Raw genomic sequence first — 26,905 nt, 5'->3', positions numbered from 1 at the left:
GAAAATGGATATTTATTTACATTATACACAATAGTTATTATTATTATTATTATTATTAAAAAAACGTTCCTCGTTATGAGATAATTGCAATACGTAATTAAAACAATTTTAATATTTTAAACAGAATAGAAAGCAGTACAATTCTGTAGTAATTATAATTGTTACGCCAACTTATTATTTATGCTACTGTTATTAACTTTGCGTAGCTTAATTTCTTATATCATAAGCCGCAAAAATTTCAAATTCTTTTTCTCTTTTTCCCCAAGTATATTCATATATATCTTCATCAAAATGAGTTTACTTAGGCATTTTTTAAATTAACTCAGACAATAATGAGCGAACAAACATAGGCACATTTTAAAAAGAATGCATTTTATCTTAATTATTATAAACAATATAAAAAAAGTCGTATGATAAAGAGACCTGGCAATTTTTTTATGGTCAGTTTTCTAGAAAAATATACGGTGGGAGCAATGTTTAAATAAAGATTAAAGATTTTAATAAAGACTTCCGAGTTACGAAATCGTCGAGTTTATGACACGATGACGAAAAATACAGCTCGATACAATCGCGCTACCGAATATCACCGGAATTCGTCACAGCATGATGAAATATATCAAGTAGATTGAACTTTCCCAGATGACGCATTGTACCTATACGCTACAGCCCTAATCCTTTGACGTGCGTTAAGCCGTGAATTAATTTTTCGTAACACTGCGCCGTCCAGCGACGCTTCGTTCAACTTTAAACGCAGATGACTGGCAATTTTTCAAACGCATGTCACACCTGGCGATGCCAACGCTGATGGCTACGTGTCCTGGCGGCGTCTAAAATTACACGCCATTTTCTCGTCTGTTTTTAGTTACGCTCTCTAACCGAAATTTTTCGGCAACCGATGACACGAATATTTTTCGCTAAAAAAAAAATTCATCTTTTTTTCTCGAATTATTTTATATTTTTCAATAAAAAAAAAGCTTGTAAAAATTTCCGAGAGAAGAAAGAGAAAATTGTTCATGATATTGAAAATCTCGTAAAAAATTTTGTAGTAAAATTTCATAAAAACTTTACAGTAAATTTATAAAATTCCACATTAAAAAAGGAATGTTATAAACTTTATAAACTAGTAAATTCAAATAATAAAAAGACAAATATAGATATATTGTTGATATTGAAATCAAAGGTCCGTCCTGGAAGGTAAAATGCAATATGTATATCGTATGGTTGCTCTCTCCGTGCTCTCTCTCTCTCTCTCTCTCTCTTTCTTTCTCTCTGCATTAACGAGAAGCCTTAATCCTATTTATACGAGGAGCGAAGGTTGAACAAGAGACTAACCGAAGACACGACCACCGAATATCCAATGCAGCCGTGCAGCGCGTTTCTGTCGACCGGTAGAAATCTACGCTAGCTCCGAATACGTACAAACGGGCGCAATAACAGCATCTAGCGTAAGGATGTCGTCACCGAATCCTCCTCTTTATGAATCCCGCTTTATCTTATCCTTTTCCGCAATCGCATTCTCTCGGTACGTGCTACATGCAACGCCCGATACTCTTGAAAGTTTGCGAGAATGTAGCTGAATTTAGTAGAGAGAAACAGTCTTTTCAACTTGAAATTTTAACAAACTATGCTGGCAAAGCCAATAGTATTTCGAGAGGCTGTAAGTGCTGTTTGTGAGGTAAGAGGATGTAAAGAATATTCTCTTTTCCCTGTTAAATGAATAAAATATTCCGGAGAAAGAAAAATATAAAAGAAAAATTTTCGATATATGAGTATGTGTATGTATACAGATATAATTTATTTTTAAATTTTCACATATAAATTATAATATAAAATAATATAAATTATAATATAAAATATAATTTCTCGAATTATTCTTAGAATATTAAATGATCGATATCCGGAGAATAAATTTGTGTATGTGTGCTAATGCAATGCAATTTCCGGCTGAAATAAAGCAATCTCTGATGTTCGGATACACGGCCGTCATTAGCATGTCGAAGAGCAAAGTTTATTATGAGCGACAAGATCGGGAAGCATAGTAGGTATATAGCGAAATTTCTATCCCGATGCCATTATTGCATCTGCTTTATACACGTCCACTTGCGCTCGCCTCTTCGGAGGACAGTGCGATCCGCGCTATCCTTCCTACACGCGCATACACGTAATTGTACAAGAACAAAGCAACGCGGTCAGCGACAATAGTGACACACCGGGCATGCCGGAATTTAGATACGTTAATGACATTGTTCGAATCCCGCGGCGAACAATTCGACTGCGGCTGAGCGAATGCGGCTCTTGCGAATGTCGCGTTAGGTTCGTTATTGCAGGGAGCTGGATGTATTGGATTGTATAGTCGAAAGATGACATGGGAATCATTGAAGCGTTCATTGGAACGTCCGTTACTAGGATTGAATCGCATTTATTGTCAAGTTATCAGCATACTATCGTTCAAGCATTAATTATTACGAGTATATATGGTTTTTAGGAGAAAATTTTATTTTAAATTAAAGACAATTTTTAGATACAGATAAGCATCGTGTAATAAGCTCTCTCTCCCTCCCTCTTTCTTTTTATCTCTCTCTCTCTCTCTGTTGCTCTAATATTTTAAATTTTAAATTTAATTCCAGTAGTTCTTAAGAATGTAAATAATTTCGCAACGCAGTAAATATAATCGCATAAATTTTCTCTTAGAAATTATAATTGGTTAATTTATTGGCTAATTTAATTGAACTCTTGATGAGATAATTGATACAATGTTTCTTAGAAATAAAGATTATAGTCGCGAAAAAATACACAACACCAGTTTATTTTTATTTCTCGCTCATATTCAGTTTCAGATTTTATTTTATTAATTGGGATATTCTTTTTCGAAAAAAATCGCTATGTATGGCATGTTTAGTTTCATAGAATGAATTTTTTTAGATTGCGTTTGTAGCGTTTCACGCATCAAATCAATGTCAATATTGAGCAATCAATGTCTATCGCATGGATAGACATAATGGCTGTAGAGTAGTGAACGGATAATGAATTATGAGCTCATTGAGAAACATGGCAATGATCGTTACATCATCGAATACCAGTTCACACGATGCGATCGCTGTCAACATTTTTGCACTTTAAATATCCCTTCTATTCAGCCAGTTTTATCATATATCATCAGCTTATGAATCATGTATTAATTATAAACAAGAATAAAAATATTCATTAAAAAATAATTTACTAAAAAATATAATTTTTAGCCATCTGTATCTAACTTTTATATAAGAATGCGTCATATACTTTTCAACGAAGAATTAATGTTTTTTTGGTTTGTTTTTTTTTCAGTAAATAGCCACATAAATATATGATAAATATATAAAACTTTTCTTGTTATGGATCCGTAGAAAAGAGCTACTGTAAAGTAACTGGGTTTTGCATTAAGCACTTTCGCAATGTTTGCTTCTTTCAATGAACGAGGTATGTTATCGCTTATATTATCGCTCCGGTGAACAGTTCAAGTATAAACCGAGGAATATAAATTTTCACGATACATCGTTTTATCGCGATGCTTTTATTTCTAAAAATACGATAGGATATTCATAAGCGCGGCCGAACAAATTCCAAGAGCGAACAACAAGCGCGATGATAAGTCTTCCCAACATCAATTCGACAATTTTCCCACGTCTTATCACGAGACAACTGTTTCGATCGAGCGAGGGCAAGGGAGGGGATAAGTCATAGCGCGGAAAAGGAAAGAGGAAAACGCGATGGCAGTTCCAGCTGCGGTTTCAACGGCACTTATTGCTTACGTTATGCGGGCGGGACGTGAATTCGAGATCGCGAGGGAGTGGCGGAATCGATACCGGAATCCCATTGACGTTTTAACGAGCCACTCTGACCCGGAATTTCGCGTAAAGCTTCTCTCCCCTCGGCCGATCTTGAAGGATCCGGAACAGAACGCGGTACGTGATTCTCCTCGCACTGCGTTCTTCATCAAAAATGCAACCGAAAGGGTTCTTTCATCGTAATTGATCGACCATCTATTTTCCGGTGAGAGTCATTATACTTCGACATCCCGGGGCTTCAAAGGCCGGCATAATTTCCATTAGCGACTTTAATTAATTAACGACCGACAACCATGGTAAATTAATGCGCTCTTACCTATGGATAGCGGTGAAAAATTGATCTCGCTCTTGATTCTGATCGTCGGCAGATTTAACGATCGAGCGGCGAGCAAGTTTTAATCGCAGATATTTGAATATTGAGCTCTGGCCTTGCTCGATGGAACGAATAAACGTGGTGCGCGCGTTTCATATAGGCAATGGAATTTTTGCCGGAAACTTTTTAGTTTGTCGTTTTGTACTGTACGAAACAATACGTTCGAATGCTCCTCGAAACAATCGCGCAGCGTTTGATATTGAATTAAAAAGGAATTTTCATAAGCACGTTATCAATTGGTAATAAATAAAATATCGCGAAAAGCGTAAATGTTTTCATCGAGCAAATAAAAATACTGAATAAAATAAATAAAATATCTACGTGCCAATATTAGTTATAAAATAAAAATTTATATAAATTAAGAGCATCTAAAAGAGCAATTAAAATTGATACCTCCTTTGTCGCTATGTACAAACGAATAAAATTATTTTCGATATATAATGTATATTAATTGATATTAAAAAACTCGATCAATTTAATTACATTTGATAAAAAATATTTCATTTTGAGTTCAATGATTACAGAAATGAGCATCTGAAAACGCGCTGCGAAAATCGTACAATTTTCGAACGTGCGTCGAATTTCGCAACGCGACGCTCGACCCGACAAGTTCATCGAGCCGTCAAAGCTTTTATCGCTATCAAATATCAAAATAAAATATAACGATCGGGATGACCGTCACGGGTATCGATGACAATCGCGAGGCATTAAATCTTCGGCAACGGGCGCTGCCGTTCGCGAGAATGACGATAACGGATATGACGGAGTATCCTGTTGGAGAGAGGGGGCGGATTCCGCGATCGCATAAACGCGCAAACATCTCGTTAAAATCATCGACGAACCCCCCGCTTCCTCATCCCACCCCGTAGAAACCCTATGACCCGATCCGTTTACCGTCGATGCTCGGATTGATGTTACGGTCTCGCGGAACACGTGTACGTAACTACTTGTACATAGCCCTATCATTTATCGAAATCACGAACACATGGCACTGTCGCGCCCGAGTTCTTTATGGGCCCCACATCCTTTTATTTCCCCGTGAGACTTGACTGTTTACGAACGAACATCCATCGATTGTCCATCGAGTAAAAGCTCAATCAATTCTCGCATTTCTCCAAAAAGATACTATCTTTTCGAAGTAATCCCGTCAACTCGTTCTTTGAGGCAACCTCAAATCAGACATTAAAACTAATATTTATTATTACATTAAACTATATTTTTTAAGAAATACAGAATTTTTAATAGTATTAAATAAAAATTGGATTTAAAATCCGTAACGTTTCTAGTTTTTAAAGTTATATCGATAAGTTATGAGAATTTCGCATTTTAAGGTAAAAGATGTCTTCTCCGCTGTTATTGAATATTCTATATTTATTATTTTTAATATTTCCAATTTAAAAAAAAGTAAAATCATATTTATACATTTGCATCAATATCGAGAAGCCCACAATTCCTTATAAAAAATAATGCTTGCTAAAATAAAATAAAAATAAACATCAGAACCGAGAACAGATTCTGAATAAATATATCGACTAAATAAATATGAAATAATGGATATTGATATATATATTCGTACAAATATACATATAACGTGAATAAATATTACTAAATGCATAGTATCGGTAATTCAAGTAAATGGCTGATAAGCGACGACTATAACTATTATGACAGCTTTCTCGTGGCATTTAACGGCTTATCGGCAAACCAATTCGAAGATATCAGTAGCCATCGGGGCTATACGTAAGTAAGTGTTTGTGTGTATGTACGCGGATGGTACGAATTAATCGTAAAATTCTCCACAAAGCTCTGATACATCCGCCTGTGCTTAAACTGTCATCGTTACCACGCGCGTCTGATCTATCTGCCTATGCTACTACTGTCGCGTGCGCGCGCGTCTGGCCAGTTCGCCTGCACTACTACTGGCAGTAGCGGGCTCCTGATCCGTCCGCTTGTACTACTGACAGCAGTAGCTTCCGGCACCGCGGGTCAGCCGTGTCGCCAGTAGTGCGAGTCCGTTATCGGTCATCCAGCGGTCAGTAATGGACCGCATATGCGACCGAAAGAGCTCCCGATCGTGATTGAGGTACAAATGGAAGCGATTACCTCGGGATTACGCCTGATACCGTCCCGTACAGTATCTCTATTTTGTCCTGTAGCATTTTCGCGCATTATCCCCGCTTAGACGCGACTCGCATCACTTAATCCTCGATCGTGCTCGCGAGATATGGATCCGGCAGAACTAGTTATATTTCCTCTTGCGCATTTATTGGAGGGATTTATACAGGTTTCTAAATAATTTTCTCTATGTAATCTTCATTCGCCGGGTTTGATAGAATGCCCAAAGTGTCTCGCGTTTCCTACATTCTTCCCTTCGCAAAATTTATGTCCGTAATATATATCATATCTATGCTTATCGATATACGAAAATTGGTGCTGTGCTCGCTGAATACGTTTCGCGATATTACATACAGAGCGCGCATCCCGATAGATAAGCTGCTTGGACAATATATACTTCGTGATAAATGCTTTGATTTCTTCTGCAGATCGAATTCTTCTAGAAACAGTTGCATTATATTTTTCATGTCCTAGATAAAATAATCTAACAAGCATATCTCAATCAATTGACTAAATTTTCAGTACAAGCAAAAAATTTCACGAAAAATCTTCTAAAGATGAAAAATGTTAATTATATAAATTTCTTTGAAAGCTAGAATTTTCTCTGGAGAAGATTTTCATTATCAAGCCATTTAGACTTTAGTCCAGATATGTAAAGTTTCTAAATCGCGTCAACAAAGAGGCTATCTTGATGTAAATAATAACTCACATATGTAGTTTATAAATTATATTTTCCTCTATTTTCCTCTTAAAAATTAAAGTTGCAAATTAAATCTGGTAACAGACTAGCAACAACAAACTAATTGACTCGAATATATTTCGTTATTATTTATACAACGCTTCAATTATCAAAGAGAGAATGATACGATAAACAATAATATATCCAAACGTTTGCAAAATAACGTATAGTTATATAAAAACTTGTATTAAAATATATGTAAAACCGGTACACAGATCGAACAATAGCTCCTCGTTATACACTGAAAAGCGGGTGCTGGTAGAAAAATACATAATGAGGAAATGAATGGCGAGATTTCACGAGGATGGCAGTCTACCTTAATTAGTCGTAATAAGATTAAAACAAACCTAAAATATTGGGAAGCGAGAGCGGGGGATATACGGGGTCGAGATACCATTGAACGGGGACTTAATGCTTCCGGAATGCAACGTCATTCGGTCGAACGCACTGCGCCGGAATTACAGCACGCCAACGTCATCGGTAACTATGTCTAAGTATCGCCGGCATAAATTCCGAATTAGCGGGAGAGCGCGGCATAAATCCTGGATTAGAACCGAGCAAGTAGTCCGAGGAACTTCGGGGACTTCGCCGAGGTGAACGAGAGTTGGCGAAAGAAAAATTCGATCGCGTTCCTTGGACGATGGCCAAAAGCGCGTCGCGACGGCAAGAAACGATTCGTGTAATTCATAATTCTAATCATCGAATTGTGTGCCGCAGTGAATGACGTATTCTATTTAATATCGGACCGAGAAGAATGCGATGTTATCGATCATTATCGTTTAAAAAGAAATATATGAGGAAACATTTTTAAAAATTATTAAATTATCTCTTCTTTAGTTTTTGTCATATATTTACACTATTCAAAGAGAATGCTATTATTAAAAAATAGCACCTTAGTTGTTAATTACATTTTAGCTGATAAAATAGCTCGCAATTTATTATAGATAATTGAGCAATTAATTTGTAATAATTTAAAATAATCTTGATTTGTTGGAAATTATTTTAAACTTAAAAAATTATGACGATTAATATATAATAATTAGTAAACTAATTAAGTTGATTTAATTAAACAATATCTACGTCTTGTATAATGTAAATACAGTTGAAATATCGAAAATAATGAAATAAAGCATTATTCTCGGACAAAAGGATTCAATTAAAAATATGTAATATATTTATAATGCCAGAACAAACATTGAAGTTTACGGTCTCATTCATTTTATATCTGCATTATATACGTAAAATACTCAATATATATTTAATTATTATTATTTCAAGATTTAATTGTTATTATAGCAAATGCTGTTAAAAATGACTCTAGCAAATCACAATGGGATTAGTTGCATAAATAAAAATAAATTTATAGAATATATTTAATGCGGCTTTTATCGCCTGTAATGTTACGATGGTCTCTTTTATTTGTCGACATAGAACACACTGAAAAACATAGCAAGAATCAAAACAAGAATGTAATTTATTTTTATCTTAGTTTGTTGCTTTGTTATTTTCCCATATATTTTTCAGGATGTGCATACGGAGAACATGAAAGAATTGCGCAACATAAAACAAAGAAAATCGAGATAAAAAGCAAATTCTTGGAGAGTGAATTTTCATCGAGTATTCTCGGAAACGCAGACAAAGAAGAATTTTATTTTGCGTTCTCTTATAAATTAATTATGTCGTTATCCTCTAGGGCTTGTACTAATTAGTTAGAGAAAAATAATAATACATGAAAATACAAAAATACTGCATACAATATGGATGAAATCTGAATTAAAAAATTTTTTATGAAAAACGCACGAAAAAAGTGTCACATAAAAAATCTATTAAAAACATAGAACCGATTTAAAATATATCAAATATATCAAATAAAAATAATTTCGAAATTACGAGATATGTGCACTTTGAAAAATTATAATCTATGTCTAATACCATTAAAAAAAACATTCAGTTTATCATTCTACATGTAATAAGATAATACAAATAATAAAATATAATTAATAATAATTAAAATGTAATACACGATAACAAACGCCATTATTTCAATTAAAGGTAATTGTAATTTTTTATGCGTAAAGAAATTTTTTTATATAGTTCTATCAGAAAGAAGGAAACAAAAAATGTTCTTTTTGCCATAACGATTATTACCCTCTCTCCTTGAAGCACTAATGACGCAAAAAACGCGCGTGTAACATATACTGTAGCACGCTAGTACTCAACTAAAGGTTTCCCTAATGGTACAAGAAACAGCAAACGCTGTGTTTTCGTATTCTTTTTGTGTCATCGACGGTCGGAGACTCAGTAGTCTATATGAGATCCTTTATGGGATCATATATGAGGCTCGCAGATGCACCTGGTATCGTTATCTTAAAGATAGAGAGCCGTAAAATATTCTGTCGCGTTGCGAGCGTCCCTTGCAGAATATTTTCCGCGCAATAAAGGAGATGATAAGAAAAAAAATATCGCGATTTTCTTGCACGATCTTCTTTTATCAAGAAAAATATGTAGGAAACTAATACCTTTATTATTTCTGAAATGCGTATATTTACTGAATGTATACATATCAGAGATAAGAATGAAGAGCTACTAGTTGTAGAATAAAATGGAAAGCTTTACAGTTCTAGAATAAAAACCTGTTCTCTATTTCTATAATTCTCTCCAAAACTAGTTAAAGAAATTTAATATGGATGAAAACCTCTACTCTATTTCAAAGTCGAGATTTGTTTATCAAGTACAAAATATTAATAAATCATCTAAAAATTATTACACTTGTTGGTAGCGTGTTGCTAAAATTCTTATCACCGACGTAAGATAATCTCATTTCTATCTCCCCCTAATCTCTTCCCTTCCCCTTACGTAAGCTCTAAATAAAATCGAAACGAAATATTTCGCGCATGTGATGCCCGATATAGCAAGGCCGGATCAAGAAAAATCATCTATCCGATCTATCACCAATAATCCCCGCGATCATGGGTAATATAAATTCCACAGAAACGCCGTTTAATTAATGGTCAATACACCGTGGATCGTGGCGGGATTACGCCGCTGGCGTTTGATGTTATAAAGTCGACGCAGAGAGATCGGCGAGAAACAGCGCGACGTCGGTATTAGTACGATGGGTATATGTGCGGGTAAAAAAAAATTTAATTGAATATGCCGGCGAACCATGAAATGTGGACTGACACAGTGGATTGCGGATATAATTCTGTCCGTTTAATTAAAAAAGATTCACATTTAATTTCGAACTAATCAACTGTAGCACTCCTTTAGACCCGATTGAGCGGAAAAGAACGACGCGTAAAAGCGAAAGAGAGAAAGAGAGAGAGAGAGAGAAATTTGCGGTTAATCAATATCGAAAATCAATTATTTTTGAGTTGGTTTGACGATAAAATCGATCATTTCTATATAAATATATTTTATTTAAAATTTAAAAATAAAACGTAAATCTTTTTTAAATTAAATGTATTAATCCTGTTATATGTAAATATTATTGATCTATTAACAATAAAATTTCAAGATCCAATGATTATTATAATAAATCAATAAAGATTTTGTTATGCTGAAAATTAGTTCTTTGTTGCAAAATGCTAGCATATTTTTCTTAAGGGAAAAATTTAATATGCTTTATGTTATGCCTTAAATTCAATAAATAATTTTACTTTGTTCAAGTTGATAAATTTTATGGATATAAAAACATTGTCGTCCGCGCGCGGACGATAATCCAATTATACGCTTTCATTTTGTTTTATATGATGGAGGAGATCAAAGAAAGCCAAACAATGTAATATTATATCTGTATTATGCTTTGAGCATATAACATCATTCTTCTTAAAACAGAACGCGAAATCCACTCGCACAGAAGGCGTAATGCACTTAATTTATAAAAATGGAGTAAGTGCTGGAAAATTCCGCAACATTAATAGTGCATAATTTCACAAGGTATTAGAGACATGCTTTGCGCCAGATGCTACTTCTAATATCACAGCACCGTGCGGAGAAAAATTAATAAAACGGAATTTTTAACGAAGAAAAATATCAGTAGATGAAAACTTTTAATTACTTCTAATAAGAAAAATCTCTACTGTGTCCAGTTCTCGTCCTCTGTTTAGATACTGCGGTAAGTTTAATCGATATGCGCTGCGGAAATAGAGGGAGGGAGAAGAGCACGAGTGCTTATACTATATACATATTTCGGATTTCACGAGGGAATTTATACGACAGTTTACATAATTATATAAACTATTAATGCGGTAGAGAGGATTCAATAAAGTGTGTCAATTTAATTATGTCAATATAGTTACGCATATCGATATCATCATGACAATGTAAGTGCAATAAACATATTTTGACAAATCAAGATTAGCCCGATATAGCAAGGCCGGATCAAGAAAAATCATCTATCCGATCTATCACCAATAATCCCCGCGATCATGGGTAATATAAATTCCACAGAAACGCCGTTTAATTAATGGTCAATACACCGTGGATCGTGGCGGGATTACGCCGCTGGCGTTTGATGTTATAAAGTCGACGCAGAGAGATCGGCGAGAAACAGCGCGACGTCGGTATTAGTACGATGGGTATATGTGCGGGTAAAAAAAAATTTAATTGAATATGCCGGCGAACCATGAAATGTGGACTGACACAGTGGATTGCGGATATAATTCTGTCCGTTTAATTAAAAAAGATTCACATTTAATTTCGAACTAATCAACTGTAGCACTCCTTTAGACCCGATTGAGCGGAAAAGAACGACGCGTAAAAGCGAAAGAGAGAAAGAGAGAGAGAGAGAGAGATTTGCGGTTAATCAATATCGAAAATCAATTATTTTTGATATCAACAGAACGCGAAATCCACTCGCACAGAAGGCGTAATGCACTTAATTTATAAAAATGGAGTAAGTGCTGGAAAATTCCGCAACATTAATAGTGCATAATTTCACAAGGTATTAGAGACATGCTTTGCGCCAGATGCTACTTCTAATATCACAGCACCGTGCGGAGAAAAATTAATAAAACGGAATTTTTAACGAAGAAAAATATCAGTAGATGAAAACTTTTAATTACTTCTAATAAGAAAAATCTCTACTGTGTCCAGTTCTCGTCCTCTGTTTAGATACTGCGGTAAGTTTAATCGATATGCGCTGCGGAAATAGAGGGAGGGAGAAGAGCACGAGTGCTTATACTATATACATATTTCGGATTTCACGAGGGAATTTATACGACAGTTTACATAATTATATAAACTATTAATGCGGTAGAGAGGATTCAATAAAGTGTGTCAATTTAATTATGTCAATATAGTTACGCATATCGATATCATCATGACAATGTAAGTGCAATAAACATATTTTGACAAATCAAGATTATTCTATATTATTATAAATCAGCTGTTCAATTGTCATAAATTGCCAAGTTATTACTAGTTAAAATGCAATAAACAATTATATATCATTTTTAAATTTGTAACAAGATTATTAATGCACATTCTATAATTGACAAAGATAATCATTTAAAAAAAACTGCTATAAAATAACGATATAAATAAAAATAACTATCTCAAACATTAAGGATCTTCCTACGTTTCCATTAGCTTTTGACAAGATAATATAGAAACATGACGATTTGCAATGTACATGTCTTTTCAATTCTGTTACGTCTCTTTATCGCGATACTAAATATTCTGGATTCATCTCAACCCAACCCACCAATCTGTCCAATCTCTCAAAATGCTCGGGCATGCTCTCCGAGGAGGCATTGGCAGATCGGTAACAGGAGAAACCTCGGCGATTTCTCCGAGAGCGATTACTCGCTGGCGGATGGCGCCCGATCCCTTTTCGGAAATCCAGATGGTCCGTCCAGGACATAACTCAGGATTTCACGTGCGCCGCGCCGGTAACAGCGCAGCTACACGGTGGACCGTCGGCATATAGAGACGACGCACACGTGTACGCGGGCGACGCATACGAAGGAGCGGATGAAAGGGCGTGACGAGGGCAGGGGAAGCAAGAAGGGAGAGTGGTAATGTATGCAATTGGACCGACCGGCGTGCACGACGGACGGTTGTTGGTCGGTTATGGGTGGTGACGCCAGGGCACGACGGTGATTCTGTGGTCCAGCAGGGACAAAGAGGGGAGGGAGGGCGAAGGGAGACAAAGGTCGTTGCATACAATCGTAGAATCCCCGCGTGGCGCGACCGCGCCGGTATTATATGGTGTTTAGTTTGCCATGGTGTGTATTCGTGATTTTACTTCTCTCTCTCTCTCTTTCTCTCTCTATCTATCCCTTTACTCATGATCGCGTCGAATTAACTTGGTCGCGCCGCGTCAAGGGCAGTCGGAGCGACATTAATCCGCACATGTAACGTATGGGGTTGGCCGAACGAATAAACGAAAATAAAAATCGCACGCAATCGTGCATTTTGCCCGCGAGAGCGTTATTTGAGTTTCGATTGAGATTTGCTATGTATTTTTTTTTTTTTTTACTGTGGCATTGTTGGGATAATCGAAACATATTTGATGTGCGATTTAAAGCAACGCTTCAAAAAGAAGGTTGTCAATAGAAAATTTCGATGACGAGAGACGCAAACAAATTTTACATACAATCTCTGGATACTAAAATGATTTATTAGATAAAAACCCTATAAAACTTGTAAATTTGAAGACAGATCCCTAAAAAAATGTATAAATAAATCCTATGTAAGCTTAACGATTTACTGGCAAGAAATCAGCAGCTTAATTTTGAAATTGCACAGGAACTACGTGAACTCTTTTAACATTTAAAATTAAAAAATATATTGCATTGAAAACTTTATTAGATTTGATATTATCTTGCAGAATATTTATTATAAAAGTTAGCCAACACTGGTCATTTTTCGATAGTCTTTAACTTTGCAAGTTCTCTTTCTCTCTCTTCATTTTTCTCAAAATAAGTATATATAAAAAGTATATATTAAATTTAAAAAGTGTTATTAAAAACTAGACAAAGGCTGGCCCCTTTTTCGGTAAAAAAAAAGAAAGGAAATGTACCAAAATTAAAAACTTAAACTCAAAACACGTAGAGCGCGCAAAATGTTCTACAGGTTGAATGTTAAATATTAAAAGGATAATATACCAGTTTTTATTTTTATATTGATAATACTCAAAAAGCGTTGTTTTAAACGAATTCTATGTATTGTTAGATTAAACAAACTTCGCATCACTTTGATTACTGCGCGGCCTTAATTTACTCGCGCGGTTCATCCGAATGCATCCGCTCGGAATGTAAATGCATGGAGTTTCGTAAATGATCTCGGTTCCTTATATAATTACTAGTCTTTGGAAGTTCAAGCGGTTTCCTACGCTGACGTACGGTCGGATCACTTGACGAACGGTACTTCGAGGAGAGTAACAGAAGAAAAGGAACAAAACGTTTATTACAGTCATTCGGTTCGGCAATACGAATTACTTTCAGATAATCTTCTCTTTGCTTACGCGCACTGACATGAGAATCTGAATCTTGATTAATGCCAACATCAATAAACAAATTTTTCTAAAAAAGAATCTAATTTTTGAATCGCTTTTTTGTAATTACAAAAGTAAAATACAAAAAGATATTTTACAAGATACAAAAAATATATTCTAATTATAATTTTTTTTAAAGAATGGTAAAACAAACAGAATGCGTGTTTTAGAATTCAAAATGCTATTAACAAAGGTTCACTTTACACGACGTAAAGTAAAAGTTAAATTATTCTTGCACAATATTTCATATTTCCAGATTTAAATTTTATACTGAAGTTACGCTTTTTATTTTGAAAATAGTACGGTTTGATACTCGGATTTTCAATTATACGTGCAATATATATGCAGCTCTAAATATATTTCTCATTAAATATATAAAATTGATGTTTGAATTGAATGACTTATTTCATATAAAGAGATAAAATTTTAACGTTACTAAAAAAAATATAATCGCGCAATATAAATGCGAAATATTTGTTAAACCAAAATCTAAATAATTCTAATATTTGCAATTTATTCAAAAATAGAGAATTATTATTACGAGAGAAGGCACTCCTTCATTAACATTAATATTAGAGTTGGTGGTCTATCGTTGAGTTTATTAGGGGAGCATCAGACATGCAAAGTCAGAAATTACCTGCTCGCCTAAGGCTGAGCCGGGAACAATTATATCGCACTGCTGTAATCTTCATTTGCATATGTTTGCGAGGTGAGTTGTGCCACTAGCATAGTAATTATTACATCATCGAATTCAAAATCGTGATTTTAATTAAATAATAAAGTATAGCCCATCTCATAAACAACGTTTCTTTTATCACACAATCATATTTCTTTAATGTAACGTATCTAATACTTGAGATTATTTTAATTTGTCAAAAATTTAAACCGCTTACCTTTTGATAGTTGAGGGCGAGCAACAGATACTTCTTATCGGCGGATAATTGATGATCAAAGCTCGACAACAGAGCCTGTAAAATAAAAAGTAACAAATTATTAATTACAAACATCGTTACACGTGTTACAATATAATAATGTATAGCTCGGCTTAAGGGGACTAAGCAATCGTATTTGTCGAAAATGAAGTCTTTTTGGAGGAATTTATTACAAAAAATGAATTAAAATCGAAAATTGTCCTTTAACAAAATGTTTAATAGAAAAAAAATGTTAACTAGAAAAAAAATCAAACAGACGATTAAAATGGCAATTTTTTTAAAAAGGTTCATCAAAAAACAGATCTGTTTGATTTTTTTCACAAAAACTAAAGTTTGCACAGACTTTTTAGAAGTTCAGTCCAAAATTATACATATTGTGAATATGCTCAATTTTTTTCAAGTCGATTTAAGCTTCTGTATTTGAGTTATCACTTCAAAACTTATTTAAAAATCCTTTTCGATCATCTGCAGCGCCATTTCTAATGCATATTTTCAAATAAAAAAAAAATTGTTTGTGATTTATGATCCTAATAAACATTTTGTTAAAGAACAATTCACGATTTTAATTTATTTTTTTCCAATAAATTCCCCCAAAAAGACTTCATTTTCGACAAATATGATTGCCTAATAAATTTTCATATCCTCAGTAAATATATCTTTCGAACAAACAAAACATTAAAAGTACAATAGACGCAGGAATAATAGAAATTGTAGGAATAATATGTATTAAATAGCTCTACAGATATAACGAATTCATTATACATAATTGCTTTGTTGATTTGGCATTGTCTGGAAGCACACGAAACGATTATCCTGCAAATTACATAATATGTATTTAATGCTTAATTAATTTACCGCGTAAATTAATGCTATCCCATGTATAAAGGATTAAAATGCAAACATGATCGCTATTCGCTAATTGCTACGACACCAAGAGTTAGTTGCTATCTATACAGACCGATGTCGCGTACAAAGCACTCTAAATATTCACCTGGACAGAAGCCGGAAAATCTCCTACTCGCATGTTGAGCCGCGATAATTAACGTCAAACGCCACCAAATCAATGCGCGAATCACACAAATAAAACTATCACTTATTACGCTTATAAAGCGGAGTCGTTAGGGGGATGAGCGTAATGCGGGATTTACCGCATCAAAAGAGACATTATGCCGCGACGACCTGAAACGGTTTGTCGAATTCACGACGAGTAAATTACAATCATGCGCGCGACACGGGCTGCCCGTTTGTTGAATGAACTACGACGGGCGGACTCTCCTCTAATAGAATGACTATCATTAAGCGGAGGTCGCGAGATCCCAACACAAGACTGTCGTTCCCCGGACAGTTGGTCGGTCGGTGGTGGACAAGCGGACCGACCGACTGGATGATAGTACCAGTTTAACCGTACCATCGCGATCATAATACGGTAATAACTGTGGCAGACTCGACGAATGCCATTATTACTTTAATAGGACAAATTTATTCGCGTGATAAACGCGGTTAACGAGTCATGTTCCTGATGCTAATCCACGCTTCGATTCCCGCTGTCGAGTTGCGGTAGCGAGTACTATTTTCTGTTGACCTGGGAGCGCAAGAGTGAATTTATATGCAAATTAATGAAATTTAAGTTTCAGATCTTCAAAAAAAACGCCGTGAAATAACTTTGTTTGAAAAAAAGCTTCTGCTGATTTTCCAAAGTTGTATATTTTACGTTGAATAGGAAAAAGAGACTTTTTTTAAAATATAGTACATATATCTTTAAGCACGCAAATGTCAATATTTCACAAAATATTGATCGCGATATATTAATAAATAAAAAAAAAAAGGAATTGTTTTTTAAATGTATTTTTACTTATAAGAATGTATTTTTAAACCAAATTTTTCACGATAAAATTTTCGTAGTGGATTGCGTTGAAATGTAGCAGTAAAAGAAATGTTATTGTAAAGAAGAACTTTTTAAATCCATATTTATTACCATGGTTATATGCGCATGTTTCTCCGGCTCAATAAATTTCCCAGCAGGAAAAGAAAAGAGAATATCAGATACGATATTGGCATGAAAACAAAGCGACACTGACAGTTTTATTATGTTATATGGTAAAGTTATAATTCTATTAGCAACTTTCCGAACTCATTTTAAAGTGTTCTGCTGGGACAGCTTGACACGTACTAATAAACTTGTTACACCTCAACATGCAAAATTTTTACACGGAATAAAACAGAAATAAAATGCAAATTTAAACTGTCGCGTAGTTTAAAATCTATTTTTTTCGCACTGAGAAAAATATGTATACACGCGGATAAAATTTTACTCTTGTAATATCTTGGATAATCACATTGTGAAAAGATACATTTTAAAAAGAAATAAACATATGTTCACATAAATTCGTTCTCCGCTTTGATGTATAGAAAACACATTTCTAACGTTTATCTAACGGTTTCAATAACATCCGATATATCGTTAATAACGTAGAAAACGTGAATTCTCGAGGGCAGTCTTGGAAAGAGTATATTTGAACGATTGTATTCGACGAGCCTATTCGCTCTCGGTGCAACTGCATTTCAAGCGAATACTGTATATGTACGCGAGCAAAGCTGCACGGGTCATAAACTCCTTAATAGCTTTCAGACTAATAGCGAGAATGCCCCTGATAAGGCCGTCCGTCTAAACTGCAAGAAGGAGTCGGGCTGCGTGCTTGAAGCACTTCTGAAGATTTCGAGCAATGTAGCGAACAGAAGACTTCATTGAGAGAAAGAGTGAGATAGAGAGGCGATGAAAAAATAAAGTTTCAGAGCGTCACGCCGATCAAGCCTTTGCAGTTTCACTTTAGTGCCTTTCTCTCGATCTATACTTAATTGAAAGAACCAGTTTGCTTCGCTTACTGATTACGGAGCGTGACGAGAGGAAAAAGATTTTAACCTGAGAAGAAGAGATCGCCTTTACATTTCGTCGTTTGTGAAATTTGGAAGACAAATGTACGGAATCGCATACGAGCTTTAATGTATCATTATTATTTTATTATGAAAATACAAAGCATAACAAAAACTAATATAATTATGTAACAATTTTTTTATTGATACATATGTATAGTAAATCCCCGTGAGATACTTGCATAACGCAAATTCGTAGAATACGATAAAAAAATTGCGACAACCTCATATATATCCCCATATAATTTGGTAAATAAATTTCGAATTTAATAAAAACATTTTTAAAACGTATTTCTTTGATAAACCATGTATTTTCGAATTTTGTACAATTCATAAACATTGCATAACACCGAATCAGAGTATCGCATGAGTATCGTATAACGCGAATCGTATTTACCGCATGTTATAAATGTTTACCATTTATCTGTGTATGTGTATGCAGAACTATACAGGGTGTCTCCAATTTAAATGTCAAAACTTTAGGAGCGTGTAGGGGACCGATAAACTAAGACAAAAAGTCCTTTAGAGATTTGCTCGTTTTTGAAGAAAATCGCAAAAAATGAAACAAATAATTTTCACCAGAAAACTTATAATTACACGTTCCTAAAGTTTTGACATTTAAATTGGGGATACCCTGTATATACACATATATATTGTCGTAAATCGCGAATCATTAAAAAAATTTGACAGCCCATGGTAACGAAAATGGTTAATGAAGATGTTTACGGGGGAGAATGAACCCGAAACAAAAATATGTAGTTGTAATATATCAAAAAAGTACGTGTGTGTGTGTGTGTGTGTGACAAATAATTTCACTTTACGATACGTATAAATTCCACGAATAAATCATTCGAAGCTTGCGTCCCGAAGATACCTCGTAATGTTAAATCTCGAGGAGATGGGTATCGTCCTACACACAGATGTCGTAATGAATCATTTTACAAGCTGGTACCTACCTACCTACGTATGAACGTGTATGTGAACGAGGATCGTCGACGATAGATTGCGCGTGTCGGAACGTGAAAGATAACGAGCAATTACCGTCACCGGCCGCGATCTCTTCGGCGGGAATAACGATGGGCGTCGCCGATGCATGCATGCAGGCAGGCAGGCCTGTATGCATTACATTCCCCTCGTCCGCATCGAGAAATAATTTCGACATTCCCCCTTTCCGATTTCGCTGCTTTCGCATTCGATCCGCGGCTTCCGCTTTCATATACGCGTATAATGGAAAGAGCCGGGGCGGTTTTAATTGATCATGCGCGGATATGAATTAGAGCGAGAAAGAAAATCAAGAGAAAGAGAGAGACAATATGGAGCGGGGGACACGTATGAGAGAGATGCTATGTTTTCGTTGGTATATTTTGGTCGTTATCTGCGATTTCGGAAATGGAACGCGTCCTTGCGACGGCGGGTTCGAACGATTAATTCGGTGACTACCGGCTATTCGTTCCGCGCGGTTTCTATTTAATCGCACGCATGTTAATGCAGCAATAATTGTTGCGCATACATTAGCGCGTACACGAAATGCAACGTATATTAATTGCTCTAATAACACAGTAACATAATATGTATATTATTAATATAAAAAACATATAATTGATATACATATCGTTAATAAATGCATATTGTTTTATTTGTTTAATTGTTATCTAATTATTATCAATTTTGCTTTTACACTTCAGTGTAAATTTAACATATAAGTCTGATTTAATTATTATTTCGCATATGACTCATGATAAAATATACATATGATATTATATGATATTATATTATATACATATTTATGATGTTATTAGTAAAAGTATAATAAGGTAAATAAAATGATAATTCTAACAGTAAGTTTCGTTACGAGCTGAAAATTCCTCGGTACGAAAGCTTCTGAATATCATGGAAACTTAGGAGAACTTTTATATACACTTATACATATAACATGCAGAAATCTGAGAAAACTTACAGGATTGTTGGAATCCAACAGGATCTTGGATGTGGCCGAGCTGACGTTGTAGATCAGCAAATTACCTATCTCGTCCCGGTAGAGGATCTCGTCTCCTGCAACAAAGGAGTACGCGTATGCGGGAATTAAATTTTAAATTAATACATTCGCACGGCGAAAGATGTGATATCCTTATCGTACGTTTCGCTGTTTCACATATCGTAATTCGTAGTTTCACGTTTATACATCCGCGTACGTTTAAAGTTTCTTTTATTCGCACAAAATCTCATTTTCTTCGCACACGTACATTAGAAGTTTTACCGTGCGATTTTGCATTCCGATACATTAGAAAAACCATCAATTTTATTTCAGACTTTGATATACAAAATTTGTCTGCTTCATGAAAATAAATGATATATTATTATAAACATTTTTCTTTCTTCGCATACCTGACCAAAAATCCCTTAAAGATCACAATTAAAAATTTCTTTTTTATCTTTAATCGCGATATCCGGAAAGCGGTAGTTACACACACTCGCTCTTTTCTCTATTAAAGACTATTAAAAAAAATGGAACTTCTCCGGTAATGATGGTTGATTCATTGTCTCCACATCGTTCGGTCGCTTTTGTGCGAAGAAAGCCGAGCATGTAGTTGCCTTCAAGCGGGATGGAAGTAGAAGGAAGATAGAAGGAAAAAGAAAGAGTGAGAGAAAAAAGATACGAGTAAATTTCAAGATAGGCCGTCTTTCTCAAAAATCGGTTTTCGCGAACCGACAGCTCATCGTTTCATCAATCTTAGCGAGATCGACGCCGTAAAAATCCTCGGGATAACAAGCGTTGAGTTAGGTGGCGATGGACCGTGAGTAAGAAATATTTTTATCGTTATCGAAGCGAATAAAGCAGGGGAGAGAGAAACGAACGGCTGCGCGAACTCCCGCAGCGCGAACACACGCCGGAAAAACGTTCGTTCGACAGATTTCTTTTTATTGGCAACGTGAAACGCGGAAATGGATGGTAAATGTATGATGGTGAAAATAGAGGGAGAATAATATCTTGTGCGAAAAATTTCTTTTAATTGTCTTTGAGCGTTCGCGATCAATAAAGTAGCAAATCATACAGGTATTCTAATGACGCTTATTTGGTAATACTTAAGGAGTATGTCTATTTAAATTAAAGACACCTTCTCAGATAAAAATGCAGGCAAACCAGAGAATATTAAAATACACAATCTCTATAATCTAACTAATCTTTCATATTTATACATCTAATAGAATTTATTAAAAAATGATGATAAAGAATATCTCGTTATAAATATACGATCGATTAAAGTACAATCAATAATAAATAAATAGTTAATAATATACATTAATTTTTTTTTTCTTTTCCCCTTTACTTGCAATCTTGCTTTCGTTTAAAAATTACAAATATATCCGCTATTTTCCATAATTATTTTCTTTGCCCATAAAAATATAATCAGTATAATTAAATTAAACTCAAAATGTATACAGATATTTTCTATAATTTTTATAATTATTCTATGCTCTTTCTTAAAGTGCACGTAAAAAATGCAATCGTACGTGAAAAACAGAGGATTTCTCGAAATATCAAACAGACTCACCCCTTTAATGCGAGAGGTCTGCGTGTTTGCGGTATAAACCTCGTTCCGCACGGTTGCCGGTTGTTCGCCCGACCGACAAACAAGGGGTGGCATTGTATTGTAAAACGAATCGCACCGTCCGACGCGACACGGTGAGCTATTTCAACGTACGGATCGTTAGATCGGAGGAGATCCGCTTTTTCGACGGTAGAAATTTTCCGCCGCGAACTTTGATTCTCCGAAAAGGCTGATTTGCGTTTTGCAAATCACTGACCTTGCTTCGTTTCGATAGAATTTCCATTCCCTTACGACAAATGGAACGAAGGAAAAGATTGCACAACGAATCGACGTTATTTTTTTTTTGTCTTTAAGTCCGAAACCACCAGAGCGCGATTCAATCCTTGGAAAACTTTAAATGAAAAACTTTTTTCTTCTTTCTCGCATAATTTACTCATTTTAATGTCTTATTTAATCCAGTTTCGTACAAAAACGATGAAGGATTGATTTAAATCGCTTCGGAGCAAGCACATGTTCGACAATATGACGCCATAAAAGTTAAAATACGATATCATGTATTAGAGAAAGATTAATTAACAAAGTTTCCCAAAATACACAATCTCTATAATCTAACTAATCTTTCATATTTATACATCTAATAGAATTTATTAAAAAATGATGATAAAGAATATCTCGTTATAAATATACGATCGATTAAAGTACAATCAATAATAAATAAATAGTTAATAATATACATTAATTTTTTTTTTCTTTTCCCCTTTACTTGCAATCTTGCTTTCGTTTAAAAATTACAAATATATCCGCTATTTTCCATAATTATTTTCTTTGCCCATAAAAATATAATCAGTATAATTAAATTAAACTCAAAATGTATACAGATATTTTCTATAATTTTTATAATTATTCTATGCTCTTTCTTAAAGTGCACGTAAAAAATGCAATCGTACGTGAAAAACAGAGGATTTCTCGAAATATCAAACAGACTCACCCCTTTAATGCGAGAGGTCTGCGTGTTTGCGGTATAAACCTCGTTCCGCACGGTTGCCGGTTGTTCGCCCGACCGACAAACAAGGGGTGGCATTGTATTGTAAAACGAATCGCACCGTCCGACGCGACACGGTGAGCTATTTCAACGTACGGATCGTTAGATCGGAGGAGATCCGCTTTTTCGACGGTAGAAATTTTCCGCCGCGAACTTTGATTCTCCGAAAAGGCTGATTTGCGTTTTGCAAATCACTGACCTTGCTTCGTTTCGATAGAATTTCCATTCCCTTACGACAAATGGAACGAAGGAAAAGATTGCACAACGAATCGACGTTATTTTTTTTTTGTCTTTAAGTCCGAAACCACCAGAGCGCGATTCAATCCTTGGAAAACTTTAAATGAAAAACTTTTTTCTTCTTTCTCGCATAATTTACTCATTTTAATGTCTTATTTAATCCAGTTTCGTACAAAAACGATGAAGGATTGATTTAAATCGCTTCGGAGCAAGCACATGTTCGACAATATGACGCCATAAAAGTTAAAATACGATATCATGTATTAGAGAAAGATTAATTAACAAAGTTTCCCAAAGAGAGAGAGAGAGAGACAGAGAGAGAGAGAGAGAGAGAGAGAGAGAGAGAGAGAGAGATACGGATGCGCGTTTGAAGCTCGTTGCCTCTTTCACGTCATTAGAAGTTCCCATTACTTTCGTAATTATAATTATGAGACATATATTTTATATATTAACTTACAAGTTAATATCTAACAATCGTATTTATATATATTACCTTAAAGCATCACATTTTATCGTTAAATGTTATATTTTGTCAGTGTATGTAATGCATAACGATAAGCCAATATAGATAGCTAAATTTTCTTTTAAAATTTCGAAAAATTAAAAAATATTCTCTGAAAAAAAGAATATTTATGTAAAAACAATTATGTGACATAATTACAAGGTAAAACAAATTAATGTTACAATTTAGCAATTCCCATATCATTGACATACTTAAAAAATGATGGTTCTCTTTGTTAATTGTTCAATTATTTTGCATTAATTAATTATATAGAGAGGAAATAAAATAAATTACACACACACACACACACACACACACACATATTTTAAAGCTAAATTAAACGTCATTTTAAATTCAATCAATTAAAAATTAACGTCGCTTTAGAAATACATTAAATTATAATCTAGTAAATTGAAATATAAATAATCCTCAGTTTATACATATTGCGGAATCTTTTTAAAATATTTAAAAAATGATATAATTCTCTAACTGTAACGATTTTATGGATAGCGTTTCTTATACATACACAGAAATATGTATTCTTGATTAAAGAAATAGTAAATTTCAATAATTATTATATATATGTATAAGATCCATATATTTTTTATTAGCATTTACTTTGGCTTTAATATCAATGATTCTCTTTCGTTAATTTTAATATGTTCGAAACGATGAATTTTACACGTAATTAAACTCGACTGGTTGAGATAACTATATAGTTAAATATTTTACACGGCTATTTTTTTTTAATTTCTTGTGCACAGCATTCGATTAAATAGAACTGTTTTATTGCTCAAACAATTGAAATAATAATGGCGGATTAATAAGCGTTAAACGTGTAAATGTATTGAGAAAATTATAATGCCGTATTAAAATTATAAAATAAATTCTACTTTGTCACAATACACAGTAAATTTTCATAAATAGTTTCGCGCGAGCAAAATTATGTCGAAAATTTTCGCACATAATTACAGCAAATCGATATTTTCCATTTTATATTTTCAGTTATTGACAACATAGTAAAAGAAATTAAAAACAATATATTCAAAAATAATTATAAATGCATATCATCAGAAAAATATTTTTTAATATAGACGCTATAGAATATTATTTTTTTTATTAATATTTCGTAGGTAATAAATGTTTTAATTCAATAATAAAGATCAGCTGTCAAAGTTGTTATTCCAAATTTAAATCTAATTATTTTTGAGAAATCATAAAATATAGAAATAATAATTTTTTGGGAACTATATTCTCTTCACAAACATGATAAATTGTTTTCGCGATATTATACTTTCCGTGTTATTTGTCTCCTAAATGAGACAGCGGCGCCGAAAATGATTTACATTGAGGTGAACATTATACCGAGGGATTTGACAGATTTCTCATGGTGGATAACGCGTTAACGAGACACCATCGTATCTTACACGTGGGACACAACAAGAAGACATCCGCCGTTACGGAGCGATGTAGTTCGGATGGCTGGAACAGACTCGACGCCTTCTGGGATTTCACGGCGACGGAACAACGAACGGTGGGGGGGAAAAGAGCCGCAACGTTTACGATTTATCGCTACCGACCGCGTATATCTCGCAAGAAATAGGCCGAAACGAAAAATGCAAACGAAGCGTGAATTTTATAGGTCGGCTTCCGCAGGAAGCACTATCAGGCGAAAATATCGCGCGTCAGAGTGCTTTAAAAGCTCGAACACTTTTTTTAATGTCTGTATCGGTTGTAAACGATGCCACTTAGAACTTACGCGCGATGAGCTTTTAACGAAATCTATATTTGACATAAATAATTTACTGAGATTTAATTCGTCACTGATTTATCTCCATCTGAATCACAAATTGACATGTATTATCAATGAGACAAGCTGTAATAATTGATTACCTGTAAAAATTTAAATGAGAGAAATTCAGAATTTATTTATAAGTTAATATATTAATTACATTATTAATTCGTCAATATATAGATTATTTAAATTACATTTAAATTACATTATTAATTCGTCAATATATGTTATTTAAATCGAAAACGAGAATCATTTATTTTAACATTTATTTGTTGGTGCAAATAATATCTGAGATAATTTCTTTATAATATCAAATTGTTGACATTACACGTTTAAAATCACGTTTGAGCATTTCATTTAATATGAAGTTAAGAAGAATATTGCGAGACAAAAAATATGTTTTAATAAAACTCATCAGCAGTTTCTACAAATGCAAATTAATGTTTGTAGCGGTTTAGGACTCACCCTCGAACAGACGGTAAATCATCATTAGAATCGGGCGTAAATAAATTTGTGCAAAACAATACATTTAATTAATATCCGGGGGCGAATTATTTCTTTTAATGTCGCATCATTACGCGATGATTAATGACGCGTATTACTCCCTGCGTCTCGATTAAACCAACAATAGACGGGAATAAATTTTGCAGCTAGTTTGCCGATCCCGTATGCGTCGCCGGCCTATTTCCCGCGTCTATGCGCGTATATGTATTCCGCATATTGTTGAAATATGTTTTGTAATGACATACACGCGCCCGCGCGCACGTCCGGCCGGTTGGTGCGTGAAATCTGGCACGGCTGGGACGAAAATGTATATGCACGAAAATGTGCGACACGTTGCCGCACAAGTGGACTTTGCCATACGTGTCATTTACATAACCATTTCAGAGGCGGTCATTAAAGAGCCACGTCACAATTGCGATACAAAAGTGTTATCGTCTCTCTCGACAATAGTATTTGCATTCGACAATTTTAAATTTTATCTAGTATAATTGTGTAGTGGAATTATTTAAAGAATCAGTTATTTAAATAAGCTCTCTCTTATTAATGCAACCAAGAGTTTGTAAGAACTGCTGAAAAATGCTCTTCAGATCTACTCATCGTAACGAAAGTATACGGAAAGTTGGCGTTAATACATTCCGCGCTATTGTCTAAATTGCACTCGGACGGAGTCTCATATTGTAACTGTATCTGTAAACAGTTTCGAGCCGCAGTTATTGCAGTTACTTCGCTGCTGTAGAAAGAATATCGCGTTTACCTCCGTCGTACAAAAGTATTATTCCGTCTGTAACGTTTGTAACAGTCGCGCATTGTGCTACCGTACAATGAAGAGGAAATACGCAAAGTGGAACTACCAAGTTTT

General features: G+C 34.4%; 1 protein-coding gene across 13 annotated transcripts in view; it reads right to left on the bottom strand.

Annotated features, from left to right (window-relative positions):
• LOC115235805 (venom dipeptidyl peptidase 4) overlaps window positions 1-26,905 on the bottom strand; it is a 386,957-nt gene that overhangs the window by 103,724 nt on the left and 256,328 nt on the right. For all 13 annotated transcript variants that reach the window (XM_029807805.1, XM_029807808.1, XM_029807806.1 and 10 more), the window contains 2 exons: window positions 20,373-20,467; window positions 15,446-15,520 (listed from right to left, as the gene is read on the bottom strand). In XM_029807805.1, the coding sequence (XP_029663665.1) occupies window positions 15,446-15,520; window positions 20,373-20,467 (170 nt within the window). The remainder of the gene's footprint in view (window positions 1-15,445; window positions 15,521-20,372; window positions 20,468-26,905) is intronic.

The sequence above is a fragment of the Formica exsecta genome, unplaced genomic scaffold (assembly GCF_003651465.1).
Source record: "Formica exsecta isolate Colony F162 unplaced genomic scaffold, ASM365146v1 scaffold235, whole genome shotgun sequence".
Taxonomy (NCBI): Eukaryota; Metazoa; Arthropoda; class Insecta; order Hymenoptera; family Formicidae; genus Formica; species Formica exsecta.
Note: the sequence above shows the minus strand (reverse complement) of the source record. Positions and strands in the feature narration are given on the sequence as shown.